Raw genomic sequence first — 15,729 nt, 5'->3', positions numbered from 1 at the left:
GATGCCTGGCATTAGTGAGATACAGATCCTGTGCAATTCTATCAGCATCGGGTGGTTCTTTTTTGTAAAAAAAATGTGTCTTATTTGCGTTGCTATGCAAATAGGACGCACATGCAGACTCTGCTGATTAAAATGATATGCGGCATGCCTTTATTCTGTGTGCGACTGCAGCTCTATCTGACTACAAATTGGCGTTTTCTAGGAAAACACTGTAGCGTAGCATTTCATATGCAGATGCAGCCACGGTTACACAAAGAAGATAGGCATGCAGCTGACATAAAAAAAACATCACGATGGGGACTAATGTATGTTCTACAATATATATTCAGAAACAGCTCTCTGTAAGAGCTAGCAGGAATGATGCAACAAGAGTCAGAAGTTTTTAAGTAATTTGTCAATGGTGAGGTCAGGGAAGCGATGCAGCCACTAACGAAAGCCTGTCTGGATTATGCTATAATCTAATTTGCCACATAAATAAGTATAATGGTGGGAGATTGCGTTATACAATGTTGGCGGTTGGGCCAAAAGTGTAGAGGGGTGTCAGAGTCTTGGTTGGATAAGTTCCGAATAGTTTGGCATATATTTTTCAACTACCTAATGAAATGTGAGGGGCTTCCTAAAAGTTCTATCCACTAGGCAACTAACAGAAAGTATACCCCTACCTGGCTACATTAGGAAAGGATTAGCAGCTAAGCCATGCTGAAATTCTGGGTTCTGTATTAATGGGAGGAAAAGGGTTTTATAAGCATTTAAACCAGTTTTATAGCATAGCATGTTCCATAACCGGCGTGTGTTCCAGAGAAAAGGATTCTCCCTCAGACCTGTAGGTATCTCATGGTCATGGAGGTAAAGAAAAGAGACTAAACTACAATAAGTAAAAAAAATTCCATTCTAATATAGGACTAGTATAAGTATACGAACCCTGCAACCAATCACATAAGTGTCGGCAAAGAGCTGAATGAGTATAATGTGTGAGGTAATGAAAATTAATCCCTCCATTAGTTTTTGATTGCTGAAATGGAATCAGACCTGTTTTATGCTGTTTCTGGTTCCAAATTAATTTAACAAAGATTGGATTTTGTCTCTTAGTGTCCATAGTGAGCAACAGAGGGAGAGAGGGAGTGATTGGAGTAATCAATCTTGGGAACGTGATCATTTTAAGCAGACTGACCCTACACAAGTAGGAGAGCTGGAGGCGACACAATCCATCCAGATCCCCTGACCAAAGCCATCAAAGCCTTAGAAATGTTGATATGGTATAAAGAAGAGAGGTTTTTGGTGATCTGCACTCCTAGGTATGTAAAACTCCCTCTTGCCCATGTGAAGGGCACAGTGGCATGCCAATTTGGAGCGGGTAATTCCCAGTCATAAATATAAAGCAACAGATTTTATTGGATTGAATTGGTTTCAGGAGACACTAACAAAGTATGTAAATAAGGTCATTGCTGTAGGATAGGTTGGGATTAGACGAGTAGATAAGCATGTCATCTGCAAATGCCATAATTTTTATTTTCTGCAGCCCACTTGAACGCCTTGAATAATATGGGCTTGTTGAATTAGTCAAAGAAGGGGTCCAAGGATAAGTTGAAAAAGAGGGGTGACAAAGGACAACCCTGTTGGGTGCCCCTACACACCCACCCCCCACGGTCCATTCAGTATAAGAGTAGTATGAGGGGAATTGTAGAAGTAGTGGATCAATAAAAAAGGAATATGCTACCAAACAATGATAAATAAAATAAAAATGTAAATTAATGTATACAATAGTAAAAATAATGTATATACATATAGTTGTAAAGGAAATAACCAAAACTCTGTTATACAAAAGTAAATATAAAATGATCTTCATTCTAAATGTAATTCCTTTCCCTTAAATGGTCAATAAACAATAATGACAAAAGTATTTACACAGAGATCACCAGGATTCTTTGTATATATAAAATTTAGTGGGAGATTATATAATCACTATCAAAAGAGGAACAAGAATATTCTCTCTGAATAGAAAATGACACTCAACAATCACTATTCTATCCATAAAAACACAAAAAAATCTTATTTCAAAAGAAGTGCTTTTCCAGCACAATGGTTTAATTTACAAAAGTTGTAAGAGAAACACTTTATGAAACTATGCACATACATCCCCATTATGATTTTAACCCATTATGGTTTTCTTACATTCCTCTGAGTCTATGCAATGCTGGGGGTGACATTTTGCAGAAATTTACAAGATCTGCCGGAACCCACTCCTTCAAAAAAAAAAAAAAAAAGTGCTCTCCTCATAATCAATATTATAATCGTTGTTGTGATCTGTGTTTTTGTCCAGAAAACAAGTGCAATTATAAAAAATAAGAATTTACTCACCGGTAATTCTATTTCTCATAGTCCGTAGTGGATGCTGGGGACTCCGTAAGGACCATGGGGATTAGCGGCTCCGCAGGAGACTGGGCACAACTACAAAGAAAGCTTTTAGACTACTGGTGTGCACTGGCTCCTCCCACTAAGACCCTCCTCCAGACCTCAGTTAGGATACTGTGCCCGGAAGAGCTGACACAATTAGGAAGGATTTTGAATCCTGGGTAAGACTCATACCAGCCACACCAATCACACCGTATAACTCGTGATACAACACCCAGTTAACAGCATGATAACAACTGAGCCTCTCAACAGATAGCTCAACAATAACCCTTTAGTTAAGCAATAACGATATACAAGTATTGCAGACAACCCGCATTTGGGATGGGCGCCCAGCATCCACTACGGACTATGAGAAATAGAATTACCGGTGAGTAAATTCTTATTTTCTCTAACGTCTTAAGTGGATGCTGGGGACTCCGTAAGGACCATGGGGATTATACCAAAGCTCCCAAACGGGCGGGAGAGTGCGGATGACTCTGCAGCACCGAATGAGAGAACTCAAGGTCCTCCTCAGCCAGGGTATCAAATTTGTAGAATTTAGCAAACGTGTTTGCCCCTGACCAAGTAGCAGCTCGGCAAAGTTGAAGAGCCGAGACCCCTCGGGCAGCCGCCCAAGAAGAGCCCACTTTCCTTGTGGAATGGGCTTTTACTGATTTAGGATGCGGCAGTCCAGCCGCAGAATGTGCAAGCTGAATCGTACTACAGATCCAGCGAGCAATAGTCTGCTTAGAAGCAGGTGCACCCAACTTGTTGGGCGCATACAGGATAAAAAGCGAGTCAGTTTTCCTGACTCCAGCTGTCCTGGAAACATAAATTTTTAGGGCCCTGACTACATCCAACAACTTGGAAGCCTCCAAGTCATTCGTAGCCGCAGGCACCACGATAGGTTGGTTCAGATGAAAAGCTGATACCACTTTGGGAAGAAACTGGGGACGAGTCCTCAATTCTGCCCTATCCATATGGAAAATCAGATAAGGGCTTTTACATGACAAAGCCGCCAATTCTGAAACACGCCTGGGCGAAGCCAAGGCCAACAACATGACCACTTTCCACGTGAGATATTTTAAATCCACGGTTTTCAGTGGCTCAAACCAATGTGACTTTAGGAAATCCAACACCACGTTGAGATCCCAAGGTGCCACTGGAGGCACAAAAGGGGGCTGAATATGCAGCACTCCCTTAACAAAAGTCTGAACTTCAGGTAGTGAAGCCAATTCTCTCTGGAAGAAAATTGATAGAGCCGAAATCTGGACCTTAATGGAACCCAATTTAAGGCCCATAGTCACCCCTGACTGTAGGTAGTGCAGGAACCGGCCCAGCTGAAATTCTTCCGTTGGGGCCTTCCTGGCCTCACACCATGCAACATATTTTCGCCATATGCGGTGATAATGGTTCGCGGTTACTTCTTTCCTAGCTTTTATCAGCGTAGGAATGACTTCCTCCGGAATGCCCTTTTCCTTCAGGATCCGGTGTTCAACCGCCATGCCGTCAAACGCAGCCGCGGTAAGTCTTGGAACAGACAGGGCCCCTGCTGCAGCAGGTCCTGTCTGAGCGGTAGAGGCCATGGGTCCTCTGACATCATTTCTTGAAGTTACGGATACCACGCTCTTCTTGGCCAATCCGGAACAATGAGTATAGTTCTTACTCCTCTTCTCCTTATTATCCTCAGAACCTTTGGTATGAGAGGAAGAGGAGGGAACATATACACCGATCGGTACACCCACGGGGTTACCAGAGCGTCCACAGCTATCGCCTGCGGGTCTCTTGACCTGGCGCAATATTTTTCTAGCTTTTTGTTTAGGCGGGACGCCATCATGTCCACCTGTGGTTTTTCCCACTGGTTTACAATCATTTGAAAGACTTCTGGATGAAGTCCCCACTCTCCCGGATGGAGGTCGTGCCTGCTGAGGAAGTCTGCTTCCCAGTTGTCCACTCCCGGAATGAACACTGCTGACAGTGCTAACACGTGATTTTCCGCCCATCGGAGAATCCTTGTGGCTTCTGCCATTGCCGTCCTGCTTCTCGTGCCGCCCTGTCGATTTACATGGGCGACCGCCGTGATGTTGTCTGACTGGATCAGTACCGGCTGGTTTTGAAGCAGGGGTTTTGCCTGACTTAGGGCATTGTAAATGGCCCTTAGTTCCAGAATATTTATGTGCAGGGAAGTCTCCTGACTTGACCATAGTCCTTGGAAGTTTCTTCCCTGTGTGACTGCTCCCCAGTCTCGAAGGCTGGCGTCCGTGGTCACCAGGACCCAGTCCTGTATGCCGAAGCTGCGGCCCTCTTGAAGATGAGCACTCTGCAGCCACCACAGCAGAGATACCCTTGTCCTCGGAGACAGGGTTATCAGACGATGCATCTGAAGATGCGATCCGGACCACTTGTCCAACAGGTCCCACTGAAAGGTTCTTGCATGAAACCTGCCGAATGGAATCGCTTCGTAGGAAGCTACCATTTTTCCCAGGATCCGCGTGCAGTGATGCACCGACACCTGTTTTGGTTTTAGGAGGCCTCTGACTAGAGATGACAGCTCCTTGGCCTTCTCCTCCGGGAGAAACACTTTTCTCTGTTCTGTGTCCAGAACCATCCCTAGGAACAGCAGGCGTGTCGTAGGGACCAGCTGTGACTTTGGAATGTTTAGAATCCAGCCGTGCTGTTGTAGCACTTCCCGAGATAGTGCTACCCCTACCAACAACTGCTCTCTGGACCTCGCCTTTATCAGGAGATCGTCCAAGTACGGGATAATTAAAACTCCCTTCCTTCGAAGGAGTATCATCATTTCCGCCATTACCTTGGTAAAGACCCTCGGAGCCGTGGAGAGACCGAACGGCAACGTCTGGAATTGGTAATGACAATCTTGTACCACAAACCTGAGGTACTCCTGGTGAGGATGGTAAATGGGGACATGTAGGTAAGCATCCTTGATGTCCAGCGATACCATGTAATCTCCCTCGTCCAGGCTCGCAATAACCGCCCTGAGCGATTCCATCTTGAACTTGAATTTTTTGATATATGTGTTCAAGGATTTCAAATTTAAAATGGGTCTCACCGAACCGTCCGGTTTCGGTACCACAAACACTGTGGAATAGTAACCCCTTCCTTGTTGAAGTAGGGGCACCTTTACTATCACTTGTTGTGAATACAGCTTTTGAATTGCCTGTAACACTGCCTCCGTGCTTGAGGGAGTGGTTGGCAAGGCAGATTTGAGGAAACGGCGGGGGGGAGACGTCTCGAATTCCAGTTTGTACCCCTGAGATACTATTTGAAGGATCCAGGGATCCACCCGTGAGCGAGCCCACTGCTTGCTGAAATGCTTGAGACGGGCCCCCACCGTACCTGGCTCTGCCTGTGGAGCCCCAGCGTCATGCTGTGGACTTAGAGAAAGCAGGGGAGGACTTTTGCTCCTGGGAACTGGCTGTATGCTGCAGCTTTTTCCCTCTACCTCTGCCTCTGGGCAGAAAGGACGCGCCTTTAACCCGCTTGCCCCTATTGGGCCGAAAGGACTGTACCTGATAATACGGTGCTTTCCTAGGTTGTGAGGGAACATGGGGCAAAAATTTAGACTTCCCAGCTGTTGCTGTGGAAACGAGGTCCGAGAGACCATCCCCGAACAATTCCTCACCCTTATAAGGCAGAACTTCCATGTGTCGTTTGGAATCTGCATCACCTGTCCACTGCCGAGTCCATAACCCTCTCCTGGCAGAAATGGACATTGCACTAATTTTTTATGCCAGCCGGCAAATATCCCTCTGTGCATCCCTCATGTATAAAAGTGCGTCTTTTATATGCTCTACGTTCAGCAAAATAGTGTCCCTGTCTAGGGTATCTATATTTTCTGACAGGGAATCTGACCACGCAGCAGCAGTGCTGCACATCCAGGCTGAAGCTATAGCCGGTCTCAGTATCACACCTGTGTGTGTATATATAGATTTCAGGATAGCCTCCTGCTTTCTATCAGCAGATTCCTTCAGGGCGGCCGTATCCGGAGACGGTAGTGCCACCTTCTTCGACAAGCGTGTGAGCGCTTTATCCACCCTAGGGGATGTTTCCCAGCGTGACCTATCCTCTGGCGGGAAAGGGTACGCCATTAGTAACCTCTTAGAAATTACCATCTTTTTATCAGGGGAAGCCCACGCTTCTTCACACACTTCATTTAACTCTTCAGATGGAGGAAAAGCTACTGGTAGTTTTTTCTCTCCAAACATTATACCCTTTTTTGTGGTACCGGGGGTAACATCAGAAATGTGCAACACATTTTTCATTGCCTCAATCATGTAACGTGTGGCCCTACTGGAAGTTACATTAGTCTCTTCGTCGTCGACACTGGAGTCAGTATCCGTGTCGACATCTGTGTCAACCATCTGAGGTAGCGGGCGTTTTAGAGCCCCTGATGGTTTTTGAGACGCCTGGGCAGGCACAGGCTGAGAAGCCGGCTGTCCCACATTAGGTATGTCGTCAAACCTTTTATGTAAGGAGTCGACACTATCACGTAATTCTTTCCACAGCACCATCCACTCAGGTGTCGACCCCGCAGGGGGTGACATCACATTTACAGGCATCTGCTCCGCCTCCACATAAGCCTCCTCATCAAACATGTCGACACAGCCGTACCGACACACCGCAAACACACAGGGAATGCTCTGACAGAGGACAGGACCCCACAAAGCCCTTTGGGGAGACAGAGAGAGAGTATGCCAGCACACACCAGAGCGCTATATAACACTGGGATCCCACTATCAATGAGTGTTTTCCCTATAGCTGCTTTTTTATATATATTACATATATATATATCTATACTGCGCCTAATTTAGTGCCCCCCCCTCTCTTTTTTACCCTTCTGTAGTTTCTCAGACTGCAGGGGAGAGCCAGGGAGCTTCCTTCCAGCGGAACTGTGAGGGAAAAATGGCGCCAGTGTGCTGAGGGAGAAGCCCCGCCCCCTTTTCGGCGGACTTTCTCCCGCTTTTTCTGTGATACTGACAGGGGTAATTTTACATCTATATAGCCTCTGGGACTATATATGATGTATATTTTGCCAGCCAAGGTGTTATCTATTGCCCTCAGGGCGCCCCCCTCCAGCGCCCTGCACCCATCAGTGACCGAAGTATGAGGTGTACATGAGGAGCAATGGCGCACAGCTGCAGTGCTGTGCGCTACCTTGGTGAAGACTGAAGTCTTCTGCCGCCGATTTTCCGGACCTTCTTCGTGCTTCTGGCTCTGTAAGGGGGACGGCGGCGCGGCTCCGGGAACGAACACCAAGGTCGGGTCCTGCGGTCGATCCCTCAGGAGCTAATGGTGTCCAGTAGCCTAAGAAGCCCAAACTACCACCTGTTAGGTAGGTTCGCTTCTTCTCCCCTTAGTCCCTCGCTGCAGTGAGTCTGTTGCCAGCAGATCTCACTGAAAATAAAAAACCTAAAAATACTTTCTTTCTAGGTGCTCAGGAGAGCCCCTAGTGTGCATCCAGCTCGGCCGGGCACAAGAATCTAACTGAGGTCTGGAGGAGGGTCTTAGTGGGAGGAGCCAGTGCACACCAGTAGTCTTAAAGCTTTCTTTGTAGTTGTGCCCAGTCTCCTGCGGAGCCGCTAATCCCCATGGTCCTTACGGAGTCCCCAGCATCCACTTAGGACGTTAGAGAAATATAGATAACACCACCATGGTTTTTGAACTGCATTTCCATATTTTCTGCATTTTGTAAATCATTCGTTAGATTTGACTCGGTGCTCACCTGAGCAGGAAGGTTGCAGTGTCCACCACAATGTTACTGGACAGAGTGAATGTTTCTGCTGTGAGCAGGACTCTGACAGGGAGGTAGAGCGGCCTGAAGGGATGACACGAGAGGACATGAGCTAAAGGCAGAAATAACTAAAGCAAACTATTAAAACAGGTTTCACGCTTTAAACAAATGGTACAAAAAGGTTTTGTTTACATTTTTTATGCTGTTAAAAGTTTCTACCATTGGCCAGCATCCTAAACCACAGTGATTTTTGACTTGTATATCTCTTTGCAAATGAGTAAAAAATGTACAGGAATAAGCTCACATATATCATTCAATTATAGCAGTTCAACTGTAGAAAAATTCTACTCATGTAAACAGTAAAATACAAACTACTGCATGAAGCTAAGGAAATCAATAATCACTGTAATACCCTAAATGAATGGCAAGTTGTTCAGTTATTTTAGAGTTTCACCCATCTGAAGGACATAGGGCCTCATTCAGGTGAGGTTGCATCTGCGCCCATCATTGTAAAGTACCGATTGTCGGTGCTCTTCATATTTTCAGGACCCGTTCTGCATGTGCGCGAACCGTCCTGCAATATAGGAATCCGGCAGCAGTCAGTGATCCACAGTCTGCTGCCAACTGGTGGGGGCGGTGACGGCCTCCATTTTCATGGCACCACTGTTTCTGGGGTGGGAAGAGGCCAGGATTATCAGTTGCAGGATGGATATTTCTTGGCCTCTGCGATGGCCAGCTTGCACGGCACCATGGGTGTCGCAAGCCGCCCGATGGTGGGAGATAGATCTGATGCTACGTCCTAGGATGCAGCTCAGATCACAACTTCAGTACGAGGCGTATTCTGCATGTATCAGACGCCTCCTGCTGCATTTACACAACCGCACCTGAATGACCCCCATGAAGCTTAGAAACGAGACATGCAACCTGCGGATTGAAATCCAGAAGGTGAAACAAATAGTTTAGAATGTCAGAAGTACCTGTAATCCACAGCACAGCTGAAGAGATGGGTGTGAAGTATGGTAATAACAGCTGGAGGACTGTACCCCAAAATGGGTTCATCAACTACATCTAGGAAATCCATGATCTAAGGACAGGGAAGGAGAGCAGAAGGGGTTCATTAGTGTAACAGAGCTTTAAACACAGATTGATACCTGTAACAGGTGAGGAGACATTTTCGTGTCAAGACTATATTATATAATGATACACACATGTATTTGCATACAGATCAAAGCATGCATCACATATAGAGTGAAACAACTAGTAATCTTGTCGAGTTCAGGACCAAGGTGGAGATATACTAAGCCTTGGAGAGTTATAAAGTGAATAGAGATAAAAGTACCAGCGTTCAGGGCAAGGTGGAGATATACTAAGCCTTGGAGAGTTATAAAGTGAACAGAGATAAAGTACCAGCCAATGAGCTCCTAACTGCCATGCTACAGTCTGTGGGGTCTATTTACTAAGCCTTGGATGGAGATAAAGTAGCTGGAGATAAAGGGCCTTATGCACGTTTGTTAGCAAACCAAGAAAGTTAGCAATGGGGCAAAACCATGTTGCACTGCAGGTGAGGCAGATGTAACATGTGCAGAGAGATTTAGATATGGATGGGGTGTGTTCAAACTGAAATCTAAATTGCAGTCTATAAATTAAGTAGCCAGTATATATCATGCACAGAAACAATATAACCCACCCAAATATAACACTCTCTGTACATGCTACATCTGCCCCACCTGCAGTAACATGGTTTTGCCCAATTGCTAATTTTTTTGGTTTGGCTAACAAACCTGAATATCCTCCAAAGTACCAACCAAAGTAGCAACAAACGGCTCCGTAACGGTCATTTTTTAAATACTACCCGTAACAAGAGCGTTAGGAGCTGATTGGCTGGTACTTTATCTCTCTATCCCCTTTATCTCTTTCCAAGGCTTAGTGTCACAAAACGTTCCCGAGTCCTCTGCGTAAAGTCACTTATCTGTCTTACAGCTCCAGACCTCAGCTTCCTAATAAAACCGTGTATGACATTGCATCAGTGCAATGTCATACACAGTCCTAACTGGAATACATACTAAGTGCCGTCAGTTGGAATGCTGGTGGTCATATGACTGACAGCAGCATCCCGACACTGAAGATCCCAACTTCGGAAGGGGTAAGTATTTCTAACAACCCTGTCCCCTAAACCCCACCCCAGGGGTTGGGGTTGAGGCTATGGCTAACACTAGGGGGTGGCGGATAGGGCCACAGCTAAACCTAGGGGGGGCTGCATCTAGGGCTAACCATCCACCTGCCTCCCAAGTTTCTAACCCTAACACTCCCCCCGCCCGCCCTAACCATGAATCCAAATACACATCTTCGGGATGTCAGCTGTCAGTGATCCAGTGATGGTCTCCTGAATGGTGTCAGGATTCCGGGCTCGGTCACATTACCGCCAGCATCCCAGCAGCTGGGATGCTGATCACTTCGCTCCTAATGGTGTCCTGAATTCCTGTACTCCTTATTGCTATGCTCAGCTTCTTTACTTAAAGCTACCAGTGCAGTTACCATTGAACTGCAATGCCGGTCCCAGTCCGGTTCAGTGTATCCTTTGGTCTCAGTCCAGTCTAGTGCAATGTGACTAGGACACAACAGGAGACTGTGCTGATTAATTTGAAATCTAACACTATATAAGTCACACACAATATACAAGTGTCATATATCAAAATTAAACAGCACAGTCTCCTCGTCTGTCCTAGTCACATTGTGTTGCGATAAAAAAAAAAGACACCTAACTTTAGCAGAGCTGCACTGGACCAGGCGGTTCACTCACGCCAGGCATCTCGTGCTGCATGGCGAATTGAGGCTAGATGTATGAGAACACATCTATAATAATAAGGCCCATAGAGACAGATTTTCTCTGATCATACTGTATGTGTCAAGTATATATAAAATGTCTAAGCACCAGTAGTCAATGGAGAGTGAGTGACTGATGTAACTTAAAACGGGAAATAAATACAGGTATTAGACTTAGTGGGTGATTCGAGATGCACATGCATCTAAAGTAAAGACACAGTTCATCTAAGAATGGCGCCCATGGTACCTTGAACACTTTGCATCTGCCATAGGCAGGTACAATGTCCGAAGGTGCAGACAATCGTTTGTCTTTGTACGCACATGGGAGAATTCCTGCTGCAGCTAGTGGGTGTCTCAATAGGGCACCTGTCAGCTGCAGCATTAACATAAAGATACAGCAGCATCCACCTCTGAATCAGCCCCTTACTCTGAGACATTGGCTGTTCATAGTGGTGCTTAACCCCACTGTCAGTGGGATGTGGTATAGAAGATCTACATTCAGTGGGTCTACAGTCATTAGGTCGACCCCATATGGTCGACAGGCACAAGGTTGACATGACAACGGTTGGCACAAAAATGGTCGGCACACTTTTTTTGCATTTTTGAGGTTAGTGTGGATAGTTTTTTCATCTGGGACCACCATTTGTAGAAACGCTACGCTTCGGGCACGGTGTCGCTCTCCGCTTTGTTCTACACAAATTTACTAAAGGTTATGATTTGTGGCGGGAATAGGAAAGGAAGGTAAAAGTCCAAAAACATAAAAACAAAACAAAACAATAAACATGTGTTGACCCTATGTGTGTTGACAATAAGAACCTTTTCCAGTGTCAACCTTGTGCCTGTCAACCATATGGTGTCCACCTAATGACTGCTGGCCTATAGTCCGGTTCCCCTGTCAGTGGCAGCAACTGTAGGGATGTAAGGAACACAGAACTGAGGCCTACACAACAGCTGCATTACTTTGGAGAGGGCTAGGAATAGGTAGAATGATCAAGCCTGAACCAAGGGAAAGGCTACAAACCAAAAAGGTGGATAACAAATTGTCCTTGCTCTTCTCCCTCATGTTCTAACTAAAACACCTGTAGATTCTGTTTATGTTCACTATTAAGATACTGGCATCATTATTCCTGTTTAGACACTGACATATCATTATACTGTATATATCAAAATAACTTACCTGACTATGCCAGCTTTGATTGGGCAATGCCATGTGGTGACGCAGAGTAGCCCCATCTAGCCTAAGTGCCACCAAAAACTCCTGTAATAAATTAAATACGGATGTATAACATCCAAGACAATAAAATGGCAATGTGCAAAATAACTTTATAATCTGCGAGCTGTGATGCTGGAAATCCCTCATTTTTACTTTTTATTGACATTAAAGCAAAACATTAATTGTACAAAAAAAATTCCCTTACCAGTAATGATATTTTTTCCCTGTATTAACAAGGTTACAACACTTACCTATAGCTGGCTACTCACCTCCAGTGCTGCTTGGCCTTATACATAGCGGAGCGGTCTATAAGTATCAGAACCCTGCTAAATAGCCAGGACAGCAGGGGAGCGACCCTCACCCAAGATTTATTATTGGTTAGGAAGGTTATTTAGAATAATGGATTTTTTGATGTGGGAAACCCCTTTAACCATTTACCATGGCTGCATACATATTATGCATACAGATGGGTCCTACCACGTCATCGTTGCCGCGAATAGTCGAACACGCGTATGTACAATGTAAGCTCTATGGACTATTTGCACATGCCGGTAAACAGGCGCGCTAGTCATGGCACACCAGTCACAGGTGCGAATCTGTATCTGATAAAGTCCCAACTTAGACAGTTGTACATTCTAAGAGACTGCACGTATTTAATAGCAGGGAATTAGTAGAAAATTTAATAAGAACCATGAAAATGAACAACTACTATTAACAGCCATATATCTAATTCGGCTGGTGTTATACAGATAGGACAGTAATCTAAGCAAGAGCAAGCACATCTGTTTACAAGTGGGGACAACTAGCAATTATTTCAACTATACACCAATTACGGCAATGGGAAACTTTTTGATACCCAAATAACGTTAATTGAAGGCTTGAGGACAGCTTTTCTCTCCTATAGGGGGAGATGTATCAATCAGTGGAAAGAGTGAAGAAGTGGACCAATGGTAAAGTTGCCCATATCAACCAATCAGCTTTGAGATAGTATTTATCAAGCACACTGTATAAAATGCTAGGAATACACTGATTGGTTGCTACGGGCAACCAATCAACTGGTCCACATCTTGATAAATCTCCCCCATGGAATCTGAATTTTATGTATATAAAGAACCAGGCTTATTTTCAGTCACCTCTCTTATTTCAATATTCTACTTTTCTGGGTAGTTATCATACACTAATTGAACAGCAAGTACAATGTGATCCATACCTTAACATTCTTCACTAGGTTTAGATCAATACGAACAGCAAGTGAGAGCATCTTGGGGTTCTTATCTTTTCGGATGCCTGAGAGCTGAGCAGAGACACCCTCATCTGAGATGTAAATAGTTGGATTCAAGTTTGCAGGTGGAACAAAAGTGGGTATTTCTAGAACACTGGGTGGTAAGTAATCTTCTACCGCAGCTGAAAGGGACAAAAGTCAGAGTGAAATAATGCACAAGGCATAACTATGATTTAATCATTCCATCTGCCTGATACAGTATGCAACAGACATCTTTTCTTTCACCAACCAGCTCTCAGTAACAATTGCAGTGAAACTATCAGCAACCTCATTAACTTAATATTGGTAAATGTTCTACACCTATATCTTGCTACATTAGAAAGCATACCTTTGTGATAAAGCGATACGAAGTCAGACTCAATACAAAGATAGCTGAGGTCCGTTTTCCCTTTGTACTTTGAGACACTGAAGATACGCCCATTTTCTACATCCAGCACTACTTCACCATGTTGCCCGTCCAGCTTCTTCGTTCCCTCATTCTGTTATATAATTGGAAGAGGAAACATACAGAGAAATAAAGAACAAAAACTAATGGAAGGATAGAATAAAAACAGAGTCTGATAAAACAAAGAAAAATACAGAATAGGAGACTTTTAGGCAATGAAGGCTGCAGACACAATCTGTTCAAGAAAAATAAATGAAGGTAACCTTGGTTTCAGTCCAAGCCGTAATGCGCCCCCTCAAAATGCTGACAGAAGTAGAGAAGAAACTGAGGCCTTCTGGTTTCCCTTTTCTGAACCTTGCGGCCTCATCCACAGAGTAGAAATGGGACTCTTCATCCTCTGAATCAGAATCTGTTAGAATAGTGACAAACAAGTGACAGGCTGAAAAGACAGATCAGAAAGTACTAAGAGTGTTAGCTACTCATGGTTTACAGAGCCCACTAACTTACCAGTAGTCAGATGCATCAAGTATCACATCTAATATGAAATCTTTTCAGTCAAAGATCATACGGGACTTACCCTCATCTAAGCCCAACAGTCATGCAGCATCTAAATCTTGCAACATCATCAAGACAGCAGACTATCAGGGAGCTGTCCTGGTTATGTAGTAAATTCCAGGTCCCTGACCTGGCAGTTGTAATGTGATTGTATAGCCATTGAGCTGCGCATGTGGAGACTGACAGAAGGATCTGAAAGGGGTTACGGTCAATAGGTCGACACAACTTAGGTCGACAGTCATTAGGGTGACCACTGAAGGTCGACACGGGCATTAGGTCGACATGCACTAGGTCGACATGGGCATTAAGTCGACAGGTCAAAATGTCGACATGCGTTTTTCACATTTATTTTTTTACATTTTTCATACTTCACGATCCACGTGGACTACAATTGGGAACGGTGAGCAAAGCAAGCCATGCGAGGGGACACGGTGCACTAATTAGGGTTCCCCATCACTTTACGAAGACAAGGACACCAAAAAAAGTAAAAAAAAATCATGTCGACCTTTTCACCTGTCGACCTAATGCCCATGTCGACCTTCAGTGGTCGACCAAATGACTGTTGACCTAAGATGTGTCGACCCAAAGACCCATACCCTCTGAAAGATCCTTATTTGGGAAATTATACATAATGTAGCCCATATGCTACAACAGATAAGCTTTCAGGGAAAAGGCTTTGGAAAGCAATGCTTTCTGGAGCTTGAAACAGTCATATAATGAGGAGTTCTGTGCCAAGAGACATCCAATATCTGCTGCAGACCCTGATCATACATACAGGGGATCTTAAAGTGATGTGGAGATCTGGGGGGTGGAGGAAGCAGAGTTATGGTAGACTTACCTTTGTTAACTCTCTTTCTTCAAGGTCCATAGGGTCCACAGGGATAACATCAGGGTTATAGGTGGTATGATCAGCTCCTGGGCACCATACAGTTAAGCCTTTCAGATATCCCAGGGTGCCTCTGTCCCTCTCACTATAACCTCGCCCCCATTCTAAGGCAGGTCAGTTTTTGTAAAACGCCCAAACCAGGAAGAGGATGAAAAGAGAGAGAAGGAAGATATGACACGGTACACATAAGAACACACTCTCACAGACAGGTGAAGGGAACTAGTGACCAAAGCCGCAAAACCCAGAGAGGCCAGGTGCATCAGTGTGGACACCCTGTGGACCCTATGGCCCTCGAATAAAGAGGAGTAACAAAGGTAAGTCAACCATAACTCTCCTTTTCTTCTTCGGGTTCCATAGGGATCCACAGGGATAACATCAGGGATGTCCTAAAGAAGAACTTCAAGGGTGGGGACTCTTCTGAGTGGAATCCGGCATCCAAATG

The 15,729-nt window shown here is 44.8% G+C and overlaps 1 protein-coding gene across 2 annotated transcripts in view; it reads right to left on the bottom strand.

Moving 5' to 3' along the window:
• Positions 1–15,729, bottom strand: part of ATG2A (autophagy related 2A) — a 336,387-nt gene that overhangs the window by 185,012 nt on the left and 135,646 nt on the right. For both annotated transcript variants that reach the window (XM_063944836.1, XM_063944835.1), the window contains exons 20-25: positions 14,110–14,255; positions 13,790–13,940; positions 13,390–13,583; positions 12,144–12,224; positions 9,121–9,227; positions 8,135–8,227 (exon numbers count right to left, since the gene is read on the bottom strand). In XM_063944836.1, the coding sequence (XP_063800906.1) occupies positions 8,135–8,227; positions 9,121–9,227; positions 12,144–12,224; positions 13,390–13,583; positions 13,790–13,940; positions 14,110–14,255 (772 nt within the window). The remainder of the gene's footprint in view (positions 1–8,134; positions 8,228–9,120; positions 9,228–12,143; positions 12,225–13,389; positions 13,584–13,789; positions 13,941–14,109; positions 14,256–15,729) is intronic.

The sequence above is a fragment of the Pseudophryne corroboree genome, chromosome 11, assembly GCF_028390025.1.
Source record: "Pseudophryne corroboree isolate aPseCor3 chromosome 11, aPseCor3.hap2, whole genome shotgun sequence".
NCBI lineage: Eukaryota > Metazoa > Chordata > Amphibia > Anura > Myobatrachidae > Pseudophryne > Pseudophryne corroboree.
This window is presented reverse-complemented; position numbering and strand designations above follow the sequence as displayed.